This window comes from Podarcis erhardii (assembly GCF_964252035.2).
Source record: "Podarcis erhardii genome assembly, chromosome: 15".
NCBI classification, from domain to species: Eukaryota; Metazoa; Chordata; class Lepidosauria; order Squamata; family Lacertidae; genus Podarcis; species Podarcis erhardii.
In genome coordinates, this window is record NC_138505.1 from 36,791,143 (window position 1) to 36,813,900 (window position 22,758).

Here is a 22,758-nt window from a genome sequence, read left to right on the forward strand (position 1 = left end):
ATAATAAGGTCTCATAATAATAAAAAATACCCCCAAAAAACCCCAAACAAACACCAATAGCAGCAACAAATTAAGCATCTTGATGACAACAGTTAATCCTAGACAATACACCACCCTGAGAATCTCTGGGTGTTCTGATCAGCACATCCTACAGGACTCATAGCAAATGTGGTTTCGGTTCGCGTATTGGTTCGAGAAGTGCGAATTACACTGTTTCTCATTAAAATGCAAACAAAATCGAGTTTGTTTCAATGGGTTCGCTGCCTACATCATGTAGTAGCCTACCCAGGAAAGTGGTCTTCATTTTCCTCCTTTGAATATAAAAAAGCAGCCCTGCACTGAAGCGGAGCAGTTTTAATTCTCCCTTTCATTATATCGGGATGTATTAGCTTTGCAGAAGAGCCAGGGCTGAAATGTGCTGACACAACGCTCCAGAAAGTTAAATATAACATCTCAAAGGAAATGGATCTCCTTTCCCCCCCCCCCTCTCTTCCTTTCTGCCCAATGTGCTCCAGCCGCCTATCCGCCCTGACTCTTCTGTGCCGTGGATGTGGCTTCGGCTGAGCGAGGCGACAAGCCCCTTTGATCGCCACATCTAGCGCAGAATTAAATTTGGGTCGCTTCCCTCCCTGCGTTCCAGTTATCTTTCTGAAACAAGGCAATGACATTCAAAAAGCCATCTGAGTCTCCGTTAATGTCGACGGTAGGCTTTTATAAATATTGGAACTTTTAAAAATAAACCTGTTCCCGGGGCAGATTCCTTTCCCACCACAGAGATCAGCTTCCTCAACAAAGCCGTCTTGTCGCCTGGAGCAAGAACACACACTTTGGAGACGACTGGGATGGGGCAATGTGGAAAGAGAGACAAATGCTGTAACTCACCCTTCGGAGACTGTGATGCTGTCGTGATTCTTGCATCCAGCAGCAATGTGGACAGAACTTGAAGTCTGCAGGGGCGCCAGATGGGGAGCCAGGTCTGGGCTCAGAGATGACTGCAGAAGATAGAGAGGCTGTTGTGCTGGGGAGACTGGACAAGAACTCCCAGAAGGACCTCCCAGACCACCAGGGCCTGTAACAGCAGTCTTGAAAGACCTACACTGGCTCCCAGTATGTTTCCGAGCACAATTCAAAGTGTTGGTGCTGACCTTTAAAGCCCTAAACGGCCTCGGTCCAGTATACCTGAAGGAGCATCTCCACCCCCATCGTTCTGCCCAGTGCTGAGGGCCTTCTGGCAGTTCCTTCGCTGCGAGAAGCCAAGTTACAGGGAACCAGGCAGAGGGCCTTCTCGGTAGTGGCACCCGCCCTGTGGAACACCCTCCCACCAGATGTCAAAGAGAACAACAACTACCAGACTTTTAGAAGACATCTGAAGGCAGCCCTGTTTAGGGAAGCTTTTAATGTTTAATAGACTATTGTATTTTAATATTCTGTTGGAAGCCGCCCAGAGTGGCTGGGGAAACCCAGCCAGATCCGTGGGGTATAAATAATAAATTATTATTATTATTATTATTATTATTAGAGCCTGAGCCCTCACGGACACCTTCCTAAGGGAGGCTGTGGAACAGACGAGGAGTGCCCGTCTCCAACAGTGGAGTGGACTCCCTCAGAAGATAGTGGGTGCTCCTCCAAACAGCATTTGAATGGCTGTCTATCACAAATTCTTTAGCTGTGATTCCTGCATTCCAGTGTGGGTCACTTCCAACTCCATGGTTTTGTGATTTATTAACCCAAATTGCAGCTGGCGCTGTGGTCTAAACCACTGAGCCCCTTGGGCTTGCCAATCAGAAGGTCATGGCAAGCCCAAGGGGCTCAGTGGTTTAGACCACATCCCGTGACAGGGTGAGCTCCCGTTGCTTGGTCCCTGCTCCTGCCAAACTAGCAGTTTGAAAGCACATCAAAGTGCAAGTAGATAAATAGGTACCGCTCCGGCGGGAAGGTAAACAGCGTTTCTGTGCGCTGCTCTGGTTTCAGTGTCCCGTTGTGCCAGAAGCGGCTCAGTCATGCTGGCCACATAACCCAGAAAAACTGTCTGTGATCAAACGCCATCTCCCTCGGTCTATAAAGCGAGATGAGTGCCGCAACCCCAGAGTCGTCTGCGACTGGACTTAACTGTCAGGGGTCCTTTACCTTTACCTTTTAACCCAAATTGCAGGATCCCAAGAGTTAATGGGGCTCTGGAGCATGCTCAAGAGCACCGTCTGACACTGTCACCGTGTGCTCAGGACTGAGTCAGCACAGGCCTGTCCAGCAACCTCCTTTTCAAGTGCTGTGTTGCTGACAGGCAGACAGAGAAACCCCATTGTGAGCTGGACTCAAGACTGAAATGGCCCTGGTCCTGACTTGAATTGAGGCTCCTATTTTTAAGTCTGTGAAGCTCACATTTCCAGCCCCAAAATCACTAGCTCCAAGGAGCCTCCGAAATGCCCTCCCTAAAGAGAGATGTGCCTACTGTCTTTTTAGTGCCTGGCTAAGGGACGCGGGTGGCGCTGTGGGTTAAACCACAGAGCCTAGGACTTGCCGATCAGAAGGTCGGCGGTTCTAATCCCTGTGACGGGGTGAGCTCCCATTGCTCGATCCCTGCTCCTGCCCACCTAGCAGTTCGAAAGCACATCAAAGTGCAAGTAGATAAATAGGTACCGCTCTGGCAGGAAGGTAAATGCTGTATCTGTGCGCTGCTCTGGTTCGCCAGAAGTGGCTTAGTCATGCTGGCCACATGACCCGGAAGCTGTACGCTGGCTCCCTCGGCCAATAAAGCGAGATGAGCGCTGCAACCCCAGAGTCGGCCACGACTGGACCTAATGGTCAGGGGTCCCTTTACCTTTAAGACATTTTTATTTGCCGCAACAATTTAAAAAGGGTTATTTTGCCTCTTATCTATTTTTAGTTCTTATGTGTAGTACCTTGGGGTCCTTTGGGAGTTATATAAAGTATTAAATTAATATTATTTTTTATTATTACACGCTGTCCAAACCACATGTGAAGCTAGCATTTACTTCTGAGTAAACATACATACACCAAGTCTGCAATCCTAAACCCCATTAATTTAGACAATTTTTAGGATTGCACTGTAAAGCTACATATGCCGTATACATGAATTAAAAGAATAGTTACTATGTCAAACAGTGGGAGTGAATTTAATGGGATCTTACTTCCGCACTGAATTTAATGGGATCTACCTCTGAGGTGTAAGTTTTGCTGGATTCTATTGAGCTTCCTTCCCAAGATGGAAACTTGGATTTAAGTTATGTAAATTAGTGATAGAAATTCACAGCTTTTTAAATTTGGTGTCAACAATTGCCTACTTGTATTTGCATGTGGTTAATCCGGTGAGCAAGTATGTGGCAATTTCAACAGCCAGGTCTGTTTTGATTGGAATTCTCTGACATCCCTAATTGCAGAAATGCATCTCAACATGCAAAATAGTGAGAGGCTGAGCCTGTGCTTTCTGACCTTGTCAAGAGTGCTGTAATCACTTGCTTTAACGTACTGTGTGCTTGAGAAATGGGATGACTTTGAATTATCTTCCTCACACAAGCAGTAATGAAAAGAAGAAGAGTTTTCTTCAACTTTTTCCCAGACTTTCTTGCCAACTTTGACTGCAGGCAGGAGGCTTAGAAACTCTGGCTTGAAATGTGTGTGTGTGAAGAATAGAAAGCAGAGCTTATCAAGTAACTCATCAGCAAATCTCTCACTTCAATGGTTAACAAGTGCACAGGCAGAACATTATTTAGTTATTTATTCCTCAAAATTTGTATATCGCTTACTAGAACAAAAACTGATTTACAAGGAACCCTCCAAAATATTCATTTGAAAAACCAATTAAAAAAAACAAACCAACATTGAAAGCAAGATCTATAAATCAATCTTTTTTTCCCCAAGCAAGAATGCTAAGAAGGAGGAAAACAATGTGTAGAAAGTTAATGCCCATAAAAACCTGTGATTAAAAATCATCCCAGTGCTTCTAATATCGGATAGTTTTAGCATACTCAAAAGTTTTGTGTCTCTTTTGCAGGAAATGTATACTTTCATGCATTCAGCAATTCAGCCTGTTCTTATACCTACTAAAAACCATGTGTCCAAACCATGTGCTAAAATCACTTGCCTGGATAAGCTTGCTGGAACAAAACATTTTATACAGCAGGGGGCAAAACCAATGCAGCGAAGGCGTCTGCCTAATATCAAGGGACAGGGAGTTCCAAAGTGTAGGTGCTGCTATGGTAAAGGACTGATTTCTTGCAACTGCAGAACAAACATTATTTGTCACTTGTAGGAACATTTGAGGGACGCATGTGGTGCTGTGGGTTAAACCACAGAGCCTAGGACTTGCCGATAAGAAGGTCGGCGGTTCCCCGCGACAGGGTGAGCTCCCATTGCTCAGTCGCAGCTCCTGCCAACCTAGCAGCTCGAAAGCACGTCAATGTGCAAGTAGATAAATAGGTGCCGCTCCAGCAGGAAGGTAAACAGTGTTTTCGTGCGCTGCTCTGGTTCACCAGAAGCGGCTTAGTCATGCTGGCCACATGACCCAGAAGCTGTATGCCTGCTCCCTCGGCCTATAGAGCGAGATGAGCACCGCAACCCCAGACTCAGTCATGACTGGACCTAATGGTCAGGGGTCCCTTTACCCTTTACCTTTTAGGAACATTTGAAATAAAAATTAGCATGGTTATAAGTTTCTAAATGGTTTATGCTGATCTATAAAAATATGCTGTCCTCCACTCACTCAGAGCAGGAGCTTCAGGGTCAACCTCCTCTAGACAGACAGACAGACAGACAGACAGACAGACAGACACACACACACACACACACACACATTTTGTCAGTTGGCTGAACCACAGTAACAGCTTCTGCTAAGTCTCCTTTGGAGTGACACAGATAAAGAGAAGTTCAAACATTGCTTTACAATCACAACTTTGTCAGGCAAGCAAAAAGGAGACCAAAGAGGGCACAGCGTGGATGTTTCAGAGGCGAACAAAGGAAGACGAAAGCAATTCTGTCTTTGGTTTCAGCAAAAGAAAGACCCAAAAAAATGCCATTCTCCAACCTGCCCCCCCCTTGCCCTTTCCCCCCAAAAGACGTGCCAAGCAAGGCTGGATGCCTTTCATTCCTATTTTAGTCCTTCAAAAACAGGCCAAATAGTGATGGGTAGATAGATATAAAGGTTCGTGCAATGTTTGCCAGCTCATTCTGGACCATTTCAAAAGGGAAGACTGTCTCTCTGTGAATTGGCAAAGAGAGCTCACTCCCTTTGCTTACTCTAAAGTCCTCAGCGGGCACCACTTACTGCCTGCAGGTTTGGTGGGAATAGTTTGCAACAGAGGAAAAGGTTTTGGGGAAAGGAAGGTCAGATTAAAGGACATAGGGCTTTGTGTTGATCCATTGCCTGGGAGGCCAGCAAAAGAAATGGTGGTTAAAGGAGGATTAGTTAAATTCACAGAGGAAGGGTTATTCCACTGCCCTATGCTCCAACTGGCAGTGTGTGTTTCACATCATCTGCCACCTGATTATTTTTTTCACTGCAGATGCTCAGAATTGGCCCTGGGACCTTCTGCCTGCAATTCAGGTGTCCCACCACATTGTCCCTCTATGTCATCTTGAGCACATGCCTTTCCAACTCATTGTACTCAGCCCCTTCCGTGATGTATTATTTTTAATGTGTCCTGTCACCTGTTTAGATGCCTTGAGAGTTTGAACTATCCCCAGGCGAACCAGCAGCCATTAATAAGCAAAGTGATCCACTGAGAATCACGTCAGAGCATTTCATTTTTAAAAAATAATATTTATTCAAATTTTAAAAATTACAAAGAGAAAGAAGAAAAAGATAAAAAAAAACAGAAAAATACAAACAATTAAAAAAAACCAGATCAAACCTTTACATAACTTTCTTTCCTTTGCTTATTTCCTTGACCTCCTCACACCTCCCTTTTTTGTATTCTAGTTCAATTAGATATTTCAGCAAATCCTTTCCAGCTTTGTTTTTATCCTAATAATTTATCTTAATATATTGTAATTTTACATTCCCGTCTTTCACCAGTTAACAAATCCATTTTTACCTAATCCTTTATATCATTTCTGCTAAAACCACATTACTTCATTCCAGCCTCCTTCTAACATTCCTTAATTTTACAATGTTTCTGTAGATAAACTTTAAATTTCTTCCTATCTTCTTCCACCGACTCTTCACCTTTCCGCCAGTTCCATATAGTCCATCACACATCAGAGCATTTCAGAAGGGAACATAAGATAGCATTCTACCCAGCTTATGATGTGACTCTAGGAACTGAGGAGCAGAGAGAGTCTTTTTTTTCCTTTCCATCTCAGCTGTGATTCCTGCATTGCAGGGGGTTGGACTAGATGACCCTTGGTGTCCCTTCGAACCTTGCAATCCTATGATTCAACAGTGCAATGGAAAGAGAAATCCTGGCAGTGGTGCCTCTTCACTCTTTTGCAACCCTGTAAAATGGTTAGAAACAAGAACAGAGGAAGCTGCCTGGCACTGAGCCAGACAATCTAGCTCAATAATAATAATAATAATAATAATAATAATAATAATAATAATAATTTTTATTTATACCCCGCCCTCCCCAGCCAAGGCCGGGCTCAGGGCAGCTAACAAGCAACAATAAAAACAAGTTGAATGAATGCAATTTAAAAACAAGATTAAAATACAACATTAAAATATTGAAACATTAAAATACAGTGGTGCCCCGCAAGACGAACGCCTCGCAAGAAGGAAAACCCGCTAGACGAAAGGGTTTTCCGTTTTGGAGGCGCTTCGCAAAACGAATTTCCCTATGGGCTTGCTTCGCAAGACGAAATGTCTTGCGAGTTCCTGCGGGTTCCCCCCTTCCCCCCCTTTTCCTAAGCCGCTAAACCGCTTATCAGCCGATCCGCTAAAAGCCGCTAAGCCGCTAATAGCGCTAATCCGCTAAGCCGTCAATGGGCTTGCTTCGCAAGACGAAAAAAACGCTAGACGAAGAGACTCACGGAACGGATTAATTTCGTCTTGCGAGGCATCACTGTACTAAAATGCAGCCTCATCACAGGAGGAGAAAGAAAAAAGGAAGAGGGGAAGGGAATAAAATTGACTCCAAGCCAAAGGCCAGGCGGAACAACTCTGTCTTACAGGCCCTGTGGAAAGAAATCAGATCCTGGAGGGCCCTGGTCTCATGAGGCAGAGAGTTCCATCAGGCTGGAGGCAGTGTTGAAAAGGCCCTGGCTCTGGTTGAAGCTCATCTAACTTCCTTGAGGCCCGGGACCACTAGGGTGTTGCTATTTATGGACCTTGAGGCTTTCCGTGGGACATACCGGGAGAGGCGGTCCCGTAGGTACGAGGGTCCTAGGCCGTGAAGGGCTTTAAAGGTCAAAACCAGAACCTTAAATCTGATCCTGTACTTCACCGGGAGCCAGTGCAGCTGGAAAAGCACTGGGTGAATATGCTCCCATGGCAGAGACCCCATGAGGAGCCTCACTGCAGCATTCTGCACCCGCTGGAGTTTCTGGGACAGCTTCAAGGGCAGCCCCGCATAGAGCGAATTACAGTAGTCAAGCCTGGAGATGACCGTCGCATGGATCACTGTGGCCAGGGGTCTACACCAGGGGTCCCCAACCTGCAGCCCATGGGCTGGAAGCGGCCCATGGAAGCTGTTTAACTGGCCCACACACACCTATCTAATACACGAAAAGGTGAAGGTCCACAAAGGTTTCTTAAGCCATGTCATAAGGAAATCACTCTATAAGATATGGAGTAAATATAGAGGAATTTTGGAACCAAAGATACCTTTGTGGACATCTCCAGCGGAAGCAATAGCAGTCAAAAGGAAAAACATGAAGGGAGGGTGGCCCACCTACTAGAACCAGACAAAGAAAAGCCAACTTTAAAAAAATACAATGAAATTAGATGCCACTTGTCTGATTGGATACAATATTTCCAACTAAATCAGAAATTGTGTACAGATAAGAAAGAAGGTCTTGCCAAAGAAACTTTCATTTTTGAAAGAGAATTAATATATAATAAAGGAAAGTATATATCAAGAATGTATGAATATCTCTTAGAGTGGGAAGTGAAAGAGGAGCAGGTAAAAACATCAATGGGCATCACGTTGGCAACATTTAATTGGCATTGTGCTGAAGTGTTTTCTCCACCACAAAGGAGTAATTTTGGGGTGAGAAGGAAGCAACTGTTGTTCACTTCCTGTTATGGGCTGGCTGGAGGCAGAGGGGTGGTGAGAGGCACCAGCTGGGAAACCCCAAGGGAAGAAGGCTCCGAGTCATACAACAGCAGCAAGAATACTTATTGCAAAGTACTGGAAGACACAAGATTTACCCACCTGGGAAGAATGGCAGATGAAGGTGATGGACTACATGGAACTGGCAGAATGACTGGCAGAATCCAAGACCAGGGAGAAGAGTCGGTGGAGGAAGATTGGAAGAAATTTAAAGACCATTTACAGAAACATTGTAAAATTAATAACGGTTAGAAGGATGTTGGAATGATATTATATGATTTTAGCAGGAATGATATAAAGGATTTGGGAATAACTGACTGTTAATTGGTGAAAGGAGGAAAAGTAAAGTTACATTATATTAAGACAATTTACAGGACAAAAATTTTAAAAGAGGGAAAGGATTTGCTGAAATGGATAATTGACCTAGAATACAAAAAAGGGAGGTGTGAGGTCAAGGAAATAAGCTAATGAAAGACAAGTAATGAGAAAATTTGCTGTATTTTTCTTTGCTTTTTGTTTTTGGTTTTTCGTCTTTGTTTAATGGATTTTATTTCTGTTTTTTCATATTGTGATGTGTTGTTTTATTTTATTTTTGTTTAATGTGGTATTTTTATTTTTTCTTTCTGTAACTTTTAAAACTTTAATAAATATATTTTTTTTTAAAAAAAAGAAAGCTCTGAGTCAGGGGGTTGTTGGTGGGATGATGAGGAGTGGTCAGTGGGAGAAGAGGGAGCAGACTGGAAGGAGGAGGTGTCAGAAACTGAAGAGGTAACAAGGTTTACGGTTTAGCAAGCAGGAAGAGGCAGTGGCAGAGGCTGGAGAGGAAGCAGAGATGAGGCAGGCAGCTGAAAGAGCCAGGGGGTCTCCCCCTCCTGCTGCAACCAGTTCCCATCCCCCCTGATCTCCCAGGGTCATAAAAGGTATGAAGAGGGTGGAGCAGAGATAGATGTGCTGATGGAGTCTCAGCTTGCTTGGGAAGGACCCAGGGGAGGAGGAGCCTTAGACAATTGTGGGAAGGTTCACCTTCAGTCCTCACAACTGCCTCATAGGGGCAAGATCCACTCAGACGAGTTGCTGTGTTTACTAGGCCTGGTCTCTGGAGCTCTTTGTTTCTCTGAATAAAGAGTTAACTTTGCTGGCACCGTGTGTGAGCTATTACTGACCTGTTCCTGGCACCTGTCCCTCACACTTGCCTGATGAGTTGTTTTCTTCTCCACTCAACAGCATATGCGAGAGGCTGCTGAACGGCGGCAACAGCTGGAATTGGAGCATGAGCAAGCCTTGGCTGTTCTCAACGCAAAACAGCAGGAAATTGAACTCCTGCAAAAGGTAAGCAAGGCAGCGGGAGGAAGGGAAGGGTGAAAAGCAAGCAGTAGGGCAAAGCCGTCACATGTGTGGCACCAGGAGTGAAACAGGTGAGTCCCTGGTAGATTTCACAAATCAGTTTCATAGCCCGTTTCTTAATCTGAGCCCATTCTAGTTAGGACATTACGTGAACGTGGAATACATTATTGGATCCATTTTTTCATGTTATGGAAACTATATTTTGAGAACTTTGGTTCTTATCGGTAGTTGGTGCAACCGTGTGTTAAGGGCACCTTGTACATTATCTTGCTGTTCTTGGGTAGCTAGCCAGCCATAGCACGCTGCTAAATGCTGCTTCCATCTTTGAAAATGTGACTTTTCACAAAGTGGCTGAGGACAGATTCAAGCTCCTGCAGGTGATGGGAAACAGTGTGTTCCCTGTCCATTATGTTAAGGGAAAGGCTATAACTCAGAAGTAGAGAACACACTGTGCTTTCAAATGGTCACTGGCATTTCTAGCTAGGGCTGGGAAAGATCTTTGGTCTGAAATCCCAGACAGCCCCTGCTGGTCAGCATGGAGACAGTCCTGACTCAGGCAGACTGCTGTTCTGCAGGAACATTCAAACATCTGGCACATAGGAGGTAGCCAACAAATATAAGGTTGGTGCAGAATTCAACCCTTGAGGCACCAATGGTTAGAATATAGAAAGAGCCCTGTTGGATCAGGCCAAAGGCCCTTCTAACCCGGCACTATTCTCACAGTGGTTGACCGGATGCCTGAAGGAGTGTCTCCACCTCCATCGTTCTGCCCAGACACTGAGGTCCAGTGGTTCCCTTGCTGCGAGAAGCCAAGTTACAGGGAACCAGGCAGAAGGCCTTCTTGGTAGTAGCACCCGCCCTGTGGAATGCCCTCCCGTCAGATGTCAAAGAGAAGAACAACTACCAGACTTTTAGAAGACATCTGAAGGCAGCCCTGTTTAGGGAAGCTTTTAATGTTTAACAGACCCCACTGTATTTTAATATTTTGTTGGAAGCTGCCCAGAGTGGCTGGAGAAACCCAGCCAGATGGGCGGAGTATAAATAATAAATTATTATTATTATTATTATTATTATTATTATTATTATTATTAAGCCTCTCCTCATTTGTGATTCCCAGCAGCTGGTCTTCAGAGGCATACTGCCTCCCCTGTCGGAGAACATAGTTGTCAGGGTTTTAGGGAGAGAGGAGACAGAGAGCGAGGGCGAGGAGGAAGAGGACGACAACGAGCCGAGGTTGTCCCAAAGTCCGTCTAGCGAATCAGAGGATTCCCAGAAGGGAGCCCCCCTGGTCAGGCCAAGGGGCAATAGAGAGGGAATCAGTCAGAGAGAGGGGAACGAAGAGGGAATCCCCAGTGGGAGTGGCAAAGCGGGACCAGCTCCCCCGTCGGAACGGAGTAGAGGGGGGGGAGCTGGTCCCGCTTTGCCACTCCCACTGGGGATTCCCTCTTCGTTCCCCTCTCTCTGACTGATTCCCTCTCTATTGCCCCTTGGCCTGACCAGGGGGGCTCCCTTCTGGGAATCCTCTGATTCGCTAGACGGACTTTGGGACAACCTCGGCTCGTTGTCGTCCTCTTCCTCCTTGCCCTCGCTCTCTGTCTCCTCTCTCCCTAAAACCCTGACAATAGTCATTGTGGCCAGCAGCCTTAGAATCATAGAATCATAGAGTTGGAAGAGACCACAAGGGCCATCGAGTCCAACCCCCTGCCAAGCAGGAAACACCATCAGAGCACTCCTGACATATGGTTGTCAAGCCTCTGCTTAAAGACCTCCAAAGAAGGAGACTCCACCACACTCCTTGGCAGCAAATTCCACTGTCGAACAGCTCTTACTGTCAGGAAGTTCTTCCTAATGTTTAGGTGGAATCTTCTTTCTTGTAGTTTGGAACCATTGCTCCGTGTCCGCTTCTCTGGAGCAGCAGAAAACAACCTTACTCCCTCTTCTATGTGACATCCTTTTATATATTTGAACATGGCTATCATATCACCCCTTAACCTCCTCTTCTCCAGGCTAAACATGCCCAGCTCCCTTAGCCGTTCCTCATAAGGCATCGTTTCCAGGCCTTTGACCATTTTGGTTGCCCTCCTCTGGACACGTTCCAGTTTGTCAGTGTCCTTCTTGAACTGAGGTGCCCAGAACTGGACACAGTACTCCAGGTGAGGTCTGACCAGAGCAGAAAACAGTGGCACTATTACTTCCCTTGATCTAGATGCTATACTCCTATTGATGCAGCCCAGAATTGCATTGGCTTTTTTTAGCTGTCGCGTCACACTGTTGGCTCATGTCAAGTTTGTGGTCAACCAAGACTCCTAGATCCTTTTCACATGTACTGCTCTCAAGCCAGGTGTCACCCATCTTGTATTTGTGCCTCTCATTTTTTTTTGCCCAAGTGCAATACTTTACATTTCTCCCTGTTAAAATTCATCTTGTTTGTTTTGGCCCAGTTCTCTAATCTGTCAAGGTCGTTTTGAAGTGTGATCCTGTCCTCTGGGGTGTTAGCCACCCCTCCCAGTTTGGTGTCATCTGCAAATTTGATCAGGATGCCCTTGAGGCCTTGATGGTCTTCTCCTCCATGGATTTGTCTAAGCATCTTTTAAAGCCCCCACCCCCCTCCAAGTTGGTGGCCATCACTATCTCTTGTGGGAACAGATTCCATAGCTGAACTGTGAGCTGTGTGAATTATTTCCTTTTGTCTGTCCTGACTCTCACAACATTCAGCTTTGATTGGATGTCCCCATGTTCTAGTATTTTGTGGGTGCACGTACACCTCTATGATGCCTCCTCTTCCTTGCATTTTCTGCAAGCTAAAAAGCCCTGAATGTCTCAGCTTTTCCTCGTAGGTGAGCTGCATTTCATATTAAGAAAGCTAATAACTGCTTCTTCCACCTTAGATCCCTGATAGCATATTCAGGCTGATAGTCTTGTATCAGGAGGATATACAGAGCGCCAAGATGTCCCTGTCTAGCCTCCCAGCCACAATAAGGAGGGCACAATATTGCCTTCCCAGACGCAATGCTGATAAGAGGACCCAGTCAGATAACCAAGTTTGTTATGAAATGTGTTTGCAGTGAGTACGTTGTAGCTTTCAGTATCGATATTTTGAGTTTGATTCTGGAAAGGTATACTTATAATTTTTTATTAAACCTGTGATGGTAGATAAGACAAAAGTTTCTTATTACTTGCTAAGGTATTGTTTGCACTCCAGAGACCTCTTTGTGGTCTCTTTCCTTTATCAGATGTTATTAGGGAACATTTATTAGTCTAGCACAAAAAGCCAATGGAAAGAAAAGGCGTTTGACGGAGCTGAATAAAAGGTTGCGTCTCCAGACGAGCCCATTTTCTCCGTAGTTTCTTTTGAAAGCAAAGAGTTGAGGAGGCATGCAAACAGAGGAAAGTAGCAAGTTGCTTCCTCTCACGTCTGACCATTGGCACATCTAGCTAAGTATTGTCTACACTGATTGGCAGCAGCACTCCACGATTTCAGAGGGGTATGTGTGTTCCCAGGCCTACCAGGAGATGCTGGAGATTGAACCTGCAACCTTCTGCATGCAAAGCAGATGCTGTACCACTTCCCCCAGTGAAGATGGCACTTCTTTTGTTTCACTTTTACATAGTGTCAGATCACCCACGTCACTAGAGGTGAATACCAGGTCTAAGGCATGTCCATGACTATGAGTTGGGCCCAACTTATTCAGGGACAGCCCCATGGAGGCCATGCTTTCCACGAAGTCCTGAGCGGCCCCTTGTAAGGTCGTGTCGGCGTGGATGTTAAAATCCCCTAGGACAACCAAGCTGGGTGTCTCCAGGAGAACATCCGCCACGACCTGAAGCAGCTCGGGCAGGGAATCCTTGGTGCAGCGGGGAGGTCGGTACACCAAAAGGAATCCTGTACTGCCCCTATTGCCCAACTTCCAGAACATGCACTCAGAAAATTGGGTCTTCCCAGTAGGACGCCTGATGCAAGCTAATGACTTCCTAAAAATCACTGCAACCCCCCCCCTCCCTGCCCACACGACCTGGGTTGCTGTGCGTAAGAGAAACCTGGTGGGCAAGCAGCGGCAAGGACAGGCCCATCTGCTTCCTCCAACCAGGTCTCTGTCACACATGCCAGGTCAAATCTTCCATCCACAATCAGGTTGTGGATGGCAGTGGTTTTATTCATAATTGACCTGGCATTACACAGCAACGCCTTCAGGTCATGTGGGTTTCCCCTGTTGATTCCAGTATCCATCTGGTCAAGGCCAGACCCGGAGGCAGGGATAGTCCTCAAACAATGACTAAACCTGCCTCCTCAGTAATGACATGGTCTGGTCTTAGCGTAACTCTGCCTCCTGGCCATGATCACCGAGATCGGATGTCCCAGTGCCCCCCCCCCCCCCCGTGGACCTTGTCCCAGCCATCGTGTTGGCTGGGGCCCCACTCCCAGGCAGCCCTGATCCCGCCCCTTAAAAACAAAACACAAACTATACAGAACCAATAAAACAACAAAAACAGAACAATTATACTAAAATTAATCCCCCACCAAATATCCATCCCACCCACCCACCCCCAACAAAGGAAAAAAGGGAAAAAAGAAATACAAATTTAAATTGCCACCGACTGCTTGAGGACATTTTGAAACACATTGACCACTTGGAACAGGGAAGCAATCGCAGAACACTTCCCACACTTCCCCAAAAGTTTGCTCCAAATAAGGGCCTGGGCCACACCCCCTGGGCCAGTTGGAAAAGGCCCTGGAAGGGAGCATGCCCTGCAGTCCTCCCCACAGCCGATGGTTTTTACATGAGTAGAATGTGTGCTTTTATTTAAAATGCATCTCTGGGTTATTTGCGGGGCATAGGAATTCGTTCATTTTTTATTTTATTTTTCAAAATATAGTCCGGCCCCCCACAAGGTCTGAGGGACAGTGGACCAGCCCCCTGCTGAAAAAGTTTGCTGACCCCTGGGTTAGATTTATTCTAGAGCAACAGGAGCTGGTCTAATTTTCTTCCTCTGTCTCTTTCAGGCTCAGGTTGAAGCTAAGAAAGAACATGAAGGTGCAGTTCAGCTGCTAGAGGTAAGGAAGGAGACAATCTTTTTTCTGCTCTCAGAGCTATCACTGCGAATAGCACTGCAAGCTTTGGTTGGTTGTCTTCAAGTATGGGGAACCTTTAGCAGCCCAAAGGACACATTTATTCATGGGGAATTTTCGGGGGGCCTCATGCCAGCGGTGGATGGGGCCAGAGGCGATAGTGTGTGGAACAGGGAAAGTGGCCAAAGTTAGAGGTCTCCACACATACCATTCACCATCCATCTGCCTATCCAAGGTTGCAAGAGGCGTTATTACTGTTCAAGGACACATTCCAGTCAGCTGAAAGCATTTGGAGGGATGCAAAGTGGGGCCCCGAGGGGTGTGGTCAAAGGAGACCCAGAGGGCTACATTCAGTCCAAGGCCTGTGCTTCCTCACCCGTTTTAACTGGTCGATTCATCAACTGGTGGATTAACAGGCAAGGGCAAAGCAAATATCAGCCGAGCTAAGAGTTAAGAGCATGCTCATTTTATGTTTTGGGGTTTTTCTGATGTGTTGCTGTTAACAGGGAATTTTCAAAATACAGTGGTGCCCCGCAAGACGGAAAACCCGCTAGACGAAAGGGTTTTCCGTTTTGGAGGCGCTTCGCAAAACAAATTTCCCTATGGGCTTGCTTCGCAAGACGAAAATGTCTTGCAAGTTCCTGCGGGGTTTTTCCCCCTTTCCCCCCCCTTTTCCTAAGCCGCTAAGCCGCTTATCCGCTAATAGCGCTAATCCGCTAAGCTGTCAATGGGCTTGCTTCGCAAGATGGAAAAACCGCTATACGAAGAGCCTCACAGAACGGATTAATTTCGTCTTGCGAGGCACCACTGTAATATGATTAATAATGGCTGTTCCTTCCAACAAGGAGTGGTAGGTTTTGCTTGCTAAATTATGATTCTTTGTGCCTTGCCTTCAGATCTCAGAAAATGTGCTTTTGATATTTTAAGGATGTGAATTGTATACTCCGATATGGCATGCCCGCTTTGGGAAATTACATTGAAACACACTATAACTGCAAACGAAGTTGGCACAATCTAAACAGCAAAAATATTCCAGTGGAATTGCTTGATTGGTTAAGGCAGGCCATTGAAAAACCAAGGTTTCTATAACGGGTTGATGACCCTAATTATTATCAGTACATTTGTATGTATGTATGTATGTATGTATGTTTGATTGATTTAAGCCAGGCATAGGTAAACTCCAGCCCTCCAGATGTTTGGGACTACAATTCCCATCATCCCTAGCTAACAGGACCAGTAGTCAGGGATGATGGGAATTGTAGTCCCAAACATCTGGAGGGCCAGAGTTTGCCTATGCCTGATTTAGGCTTCAGCCCTATACACATCTATGGGCAGAGGGGGTGGGTCATTCCCATTGAATATGATGAAACTGACTTCTGAGCTTGCGCTTCAGTTTAAATGGGGCCTGGCCATGCCCCCCAGCCAGCGGATTGGCTGGCTGGACAGTGACATGGCCGGGAACCTCCGGGTGATGCGGGACTTCGTTCCCCGCCCCCAGAGGAGAGTGGGTGGCCATGCGGTCCACTGCAACTCCTCCCCACTGGGAAGTAGAGCAGATTTCCCATTGAATATGATGAAACTGACTTCTGAAGACACATGTAGGATTCCTTTCATAGAATCACAGACTTGCATAGTTGGAAGGAGAACCCAGGGGTCATTTAGTTCAACACCATGCAAGGCAGGAATCAAGCTAAATAACTCATGAGAGATGGCCATCCAAGTTCTGTTTAAAGCCTACAATAGTTCTTACCATTAGAAAGTTCTCCCTGACATGTAGCTGGAGTCTCATTTCTTGTCATTTGAATCTGTTGGTTCAGGTCCTACCCTCTGGTATAATTATTATTATTATTATTATTTATTTATTTATTTATTTATTTATTTATTTATTTATATCCTGCCCATCTGGCTGGGTTTCCCCAGCCTCTCTGGGCGGCTTCCAAAAGAATATTAAAATACAATAATCCATTAAACATTAAAAGCTTCCCTAAACAGGGCTGTCTTCAGATGTCTTCTAAAAGTCTGGTGGGAGGGCGTTCCACAGGGCGGGTGCCACTACCGAGAAGGCTCTCTGCCTGGTTCCCTGTTACTTGACTTCTTGTAGTGAGGGAACCGCCAGAAGGCCCTCAGCACTGGACTTCAGTGTCCGGGCTGAACGATGGGGGTGGAGACACTCCTTCAGGTATACTGGGCCGAGGCCGTTTAGGGCTTTAAAGGTCAGCACCAACACTTTGAATTGTGCTCGAAAATGTACCAGGAGCCAATGTAGGTCTTTCAAGACTGGTGTTATGTGGTCTCGGCGGCCTCCCCCCTCACCAGTCTAGCTGTCGCATTCTGGATTAGTTGTAGTTTCCAGGTCACCTTCAAAGGTAGCCCCACACAGAGCACATTGCAGTTGTCCAAGCGAGTGATGCTGCCTCTGACAGTGGAGGGAGAGGTCAAGCATGTGACACCAGCTACACCATTCAGCTTCCTTAGAAGGTCACTTTTTAAAACAAATGCAGGCATCTAACCCTTATGATTGTGTCAGACCTCTCCAAGGTTAATGCCAGAGGCAGCTCCGGGAACACAGGAAGACTTTGTGGTCAGTCCAAGTAGGACAGAATCAAGTGCAAGGTTTAAAGCAGGCAGGCATCACAATCCAAGGCAGAAGTCAGGAGAAGCAAAGAAGGCTCCTAAGCAGTTTGCCTCCCCTGCCACAGAGACCAGTTGCTTTGAAGTGATGGCTTTATAAGGCTTGGCTGGCAGGCATTGGCCACTCCAGGTCAGCTGACAGATTCTAAAACCAGTGAGCAATTCCAACACTTGTGGATGATGACAAATCCAGTACAGTGGTACCTCAGGTTAAGTACTTAATTCGTTCCGGAGGTCCATTCTTAACTTGAAACTGTTCTTAAACTGAAGCACCACTTTAGCTAATGGGGCCCAGTGGCGTAGCGTGGGTTGTCAGCACCCGGGGCAAGGCAAGTGATTTGCGCCCCCTAACCCGTGGATTTGCCCTAACCCCAGAAGTTGCGCCCGGTGCGGCCGGCCCCCCCTGCACCCCCCACGCTACGCCACTGATGGGGCCTCCTGCTGCTGCCGTGCTGCCGCTGCACGATTTCTGTTCTCATCCTGAAGCAAAGTTCTTAACCTGAAGCACTATTTCTGGGTTAGTGGAGTGTGTAACCTGAAGCGTATGTAACCTGAAGCGTATGTAACCTGAGGTACCACTGTACAACAACATCCAGAGGCAACCAGATTGAGGAAGACTGCCTCGAAGATTAAGAGGTCCTAAGAAAATTCTCTTGCTTTGCATTTTTTTAAAAAAGAATGGGGGATCACAAGGAGATCACAACATAGAAGCTCATTTATGTTTCTTATAAGGATGTTAGATGGGCTCAGAAAAGGCCTTTTTTATTTTTAAGGAGAATCCCAGCATTTTTATTAGACTTTATCGGAAGCCTCATGAACTTAGCAATAAACAAGGTTGTCACATCAAGCAGAATATCGAAAGCTGCCTCTGATAATCTCCCTGGCTCAGTCAAAGCCCATTAATTGCCCTGTCTGTACAGCTGGTGTCCAGAGAAGTAAAAATCTATATGCCTCCACCGGCTTCATTAATGACTTCTAATAGTAATTATGATCTTTGATGCTGGGTATTTCCTGTGGATTAATGACTGGGTACATCTTATCGACTCTGGGATTGTGCCTTTTTGCCTTCCAGTCCTCTGAACCGGCCATTAATCCACGAGGAAGGCCCGTTGAGTCAAAAAAAAAATTCCTTTGAAAAAACAGGCACAATCGTCTGGTGCTCTCTGCATTGCTCTTATGGGGTAGCAATTAAGGGATAGCAAAAGTAGCCCCCCCTCCAGATGTTGTTGGATTCCCATCACCCCTGACCATTGGCTGTTCTAGCTGGGACTAGAGGCCAACAATATCTAAAAGCTACCATGTTGGTTGCACCTGCTGCAGTACCTTTATCACAGGGTTTTTATTTAGTTAGTTAGTTTTTTTTTTAAAAAAAAAGCCACACACAATTATCTAGTTAGTTCATGGGGTATATGGGGTGTTAGGGGGGAGATGGGACGTGGGTGGCGCTGTGGATTAAACCACAGAGCCTAGGACTCGCCGATCAGAAGGGCAGCAGTTCGAATCCCCGCGAACGGGTGAGCTCCCTTTGCTCGGTCCCTGCTCCCGCCAACCTAGCAGTTCAAAAGCACGTCAAAGTGCAAGTAGATAAATAGGTACCACTCTGGTGGGAAGGTAAACGGCGTTTCCATGCGCTGCTCTGGTCCACCAGAAGTGGCTTAGTCATGCTGGCCACATGACCCGGAAGCTGTACGCCGGCTCCCTCGGCCAATAAAGCGAGATGAGTGCCGCAGCCCCAGAGTCGTTCATGACTGGACCCAATGGTCAGAGGTCCCTTTACCTTTAGAGGAGAGATAGTACCTCTGGTGGGGACATGTTGTGCTCCTTCTGAGGTAGTTTGCCCACCCTTGATTCCCACCCTTCACTCAGCTCTCACCTGTGGCTCCCAGAAGCTGTCAGCATGCAACATCAGCCACAATTCGAGAAATGGCTTTGATTGAGTCGCTAAACCAGGCTGAGGGTAGCTGATGGGTCCCAGACCCTCAGTGAGTTAGGGACTTCCCCTGCACATGAAGACAAGCTCCGGACGAGACCAGCAGTGGGGCCAGCAGCTAAGAAGGTGGTTTCTTCATGTGCTGGAAAGAGAAGCAGGAAGTTGAGGCTCTGGGAAGGTAGCCCACCTAGGAGAAGGAAATCTCTGATCCCAAACCTCTGCTCCCTTGTGGCTATATGCTCATTCATGAGAAGACTTTGGATTTGATATCCCTCTTTATCACTACCCGAAGGAGTCTCAAAGCGGCTCACATTCTCCTTTCCCTTCCTCCCCCACAACAAACACTCTGTGAGGTGAGTGGGGCTGAGAGACTTCCAAGAAGTGTGACTGGCCCAAGGTCACCCAGCAGCTGCATGTGGAGGAGCAGAGACGCGAACCCGGTTCCCCAGATTACGAGTCTACCGCTCTTAACCACTACACCACACTGGCTCCTGAGAAAGGCTTCAGGAGTGAATCCTGATGAAAAATCCGTACCCGCCGCCTTTAAATACTTTAAAACATACAAAAAGTTAAAATCCTTGAACAGGTTAAAAGTCTCTCCAGCATTTCTAAGCATCTGGGTAGGCTTGTCTAAGCAAGAATGTTTTTAGTGGGTGGAAAAGTTCAGTGAAGGCACTAGCAATAGGCGGGGAGTTCCCAAGTGCAGGTGCTGCCACGCGAAATGACCGCGTTCTTACCAATTCGGAACAGGTGTTATGTGGCAGCTGTGGCAGTGCCTGTTCGGCTGATCAAAGTGGTTGAGTGGGTGCATCTGCAGAAAGGCGATCTCATAGGTAAACTGGTCCCAAGTTGTTAAGGGCTTTGTGTACTAACAGTAACACCTTGAATCTCAGTAGCAGATCAGCAACCAGAGCAGGTCTCTGAGCATGGGTGTTATTACATGCTCACAAGGCCTCACTCCTGGTCAGCAGGAGTTGCGTGGCTATTCCCTCCCCCCCCACAGGTGTAAAGAATAAAGACACAGGACACAAGAATTTAAGTTAATGGGCGAAAATGGCCACAACTTTATTGATTACAGGTAAGAGAGGTATTGGCTTTAGGCATTGGCCCCTAACCGACTATCCGGTCTAACCGGGAAGGGTTAAACACCAACAGGGGGAGCTACCTGAGATGCGTATCCCTAGGCGCTCCCCGAGGGGTTACCGCTCGGGGGCGCGCTTTAGGCCCTAGCCTCCGTAGGTTTCGGACGAGGCGTCGCCCCTCGGAGTCCTTTAACGAACTACCCTTCAATCATTGGGGGAGGTGATGGCGCTCCTCCCCCCCGACCTCATTTGCATGACAATACCCCGGCCAATGCCTACCGCTAAAACCGGGAAAGTTGTGACGAATTTGCTACGAGGTAGGCGAAAAACCAAGTGGCTCACGAACCAGCCAATTAGCCAAATGGGAAAAAATTCCTACCTGGCCCCAAACGGCAACCGGCCGAAGCCCATAGCAAGGTCGATGGCAGAACCTAAAGGGTGGGTGGGTGGGAATTCGCGCTCGCTGCCAGGGAGAAAAGGGGCGAGCCGGTGGCTGCCCCGACCTTATGTGGCCTCTAGGAGGCCCGCCCCTGCCGCCAGCCGATTAGCTGGCGCGCGGGGGTGTGACTGGGGAATCCCTGAATCGCGCGAGGCTGACCCCAGCCTCGCCGGAACGTGGGGGGTGACTGGGGAAACCCTGTAATCCCGCGAGGCTGACCTCAGCCCCGCGGGAGTGTGGGAGGGGTCGTGAGCCCGCAACTCCACCCCCTCCTGAGGATTGGTAGTGGCATTGTGCTGCAGCAGCATTCTGCACCAACTATGCAGAGAAGTCCTGCTTAGAGTGCATTGTAGTCATCCAGTGGTCTAGCAGAGAGGAGGATGGAGGCAAAGCTAGCACAAGTGACTCTGCTGGCGCTGACTCTGGCACTGCTTCGTCTCTGGGCTCCTTGCATTCTTCCTTGCCAGTCTCAATGGTCACCAGTGACTGCTGGCCTGGAGAAGAGAGAGGGGCAAAATGACAGGGCTCTACAAACACCCGAAGGGCTGTTTCACAAAGGAGGGCAATAGCTACCCCAGAGGGCAGGACTAGATCTGCTGGGGGGTTAAATTTCACATGATTTGATAGTGGAAGCAATTTCTTAGAGAAACAGTGGCCTCTCCCTTGCTGGAGGTCTTCTTCAAGCAGAGGCTGGACAGCCATCAGTTGAAGATGCTCTGGCACTCAGTTTCCTGCATTGCACACCTAAAGGCACACTTTATAATTCTTTGGTGCCTGACAAAGGGCTGAACCCTAATAAATAGCCAATCTTGCAAGTTACACTGACATAAAATGGCAAAACTTGCAGCTCTTCCTAAGAAGCCTCAATAGGAAACCGCAGAGGCAGGCAGGGACCAGGAAACTGAAATTACCCCTGGCAAATTGTTGCCACCGCTTTACCTTTGGAGGATGCCTTGTGAAATGTGTGTGGGGGGTGTGGGGGTGTTGCTAAATCTTTAGTTTTCCAAAGCTCAGCCCTCTCCCCCGAGTCTATACATGCTGAATCCCAGAGATTGGGGGTCCTAATGAAACTCGACTCTGATTAACACACATGCTGGACCTGTGAATACATACATACGTTTATGGATATTGTCATCTGTACAGACATCAGATGGATTGCAGGGCACTTTTTCCTAACATATCTTGAACCAAAAGAACAAACACCTTCCTATTGTTATTTTTTAAAACAGTGCAGGCTTCACTACTGCAGAGGCAAAATGAATAAGACAAAGAACAGGTGGAGCAGCATTTTCTTGGGATGGGGTGGGGGGAGGCTCCCTGCCAAAGCCTCTGTTGCTCTTTATCTGGGGGGGGGGGGTTTACAGGATTCAACATGCCTTTGCGGTGTTTTGGGCCTCATAGGCAAAACCAGTGTCACCATTGTCACTAGCCCCAGGGGCCAGCCAAGGGTTTGGGTTTTTCTTCCTTTTAAAGTTTTCATGTGAAACGTTATTTGTGCAATTTCACTGCCACCATCAAGGGTATTAAAATTGCTTTTTTTAAAAAAAAAACTAAATCATATAAGGTAGCTAAAACCCCTAGCAAATGCAAGAGGAAATGAGTTTGATCAAGCTGGGAGGGAGCAGCTATAGCCAGGAAGAGGTCATTTATCCTTCCTGAAATTCCAATTTTGCTTGGATGGTCTGCTGTTTCTCCCCTTTGTGATTTGCTTATTGATCTCACATCGCCCTTGAGCTTATTAATTTCCCCCATGTGTTTATTTAATTGGCTTGTTGCGATTGCTAATCAGCGGCACTATTGATCTCCCCCTCCCCTAAACGTATGCCAGTGTGGTTGCTGTTAATGCATGCCATTTTTCTTTTCTTCGTTTGAGTATGGTAAACGTCTCAGTTGGCATATCTACGTTACTCATTCTCGAAAAAGGGAAACTTGTGTTCCGCTCTCATATTTCCCTATCAAGAAACTCAACGAATTGCTTTGTGCAGCGCTGTGTAAAGAATGTCCTCGAGCTTTTGCAGGCTGCAAATGCTGGGTGGCAT

General features: G+C 46.8%; 1 protein-coding gene across 16 annotated transcripts in view; it reads left to right on the plus strand.

Moving 5' to 3' along the window:
- The window catches only part of RIMBP2 (RIMS binding protein 2), a 185,706-nt gene that overhangs the window by 94,691 nt on the left and 68,257 nt on the right, over window positions 1-22,758 (plus strand). For all 16 annotated transcript variants that reach the window (XM_081842214.1, XM_081842215.1, XM_081842210.1 and 13 more), the window contains 2 exons: window positions 9,450-9,554; window positions 14,572-14,622. In XM_081842214.1, coding sequence (XP_081698340.1) covers window positions 9,453-9,554; window positions 14,572-14,622 — 153 coding nt within the window. In that variant the 5' untranslated portion in view covers window positions 9,450-9,452. The remainder of the gene's footprint in view (window positions 1-9,449; window positions 9,555-14,571; window positions 14,623-22,758) is intronic.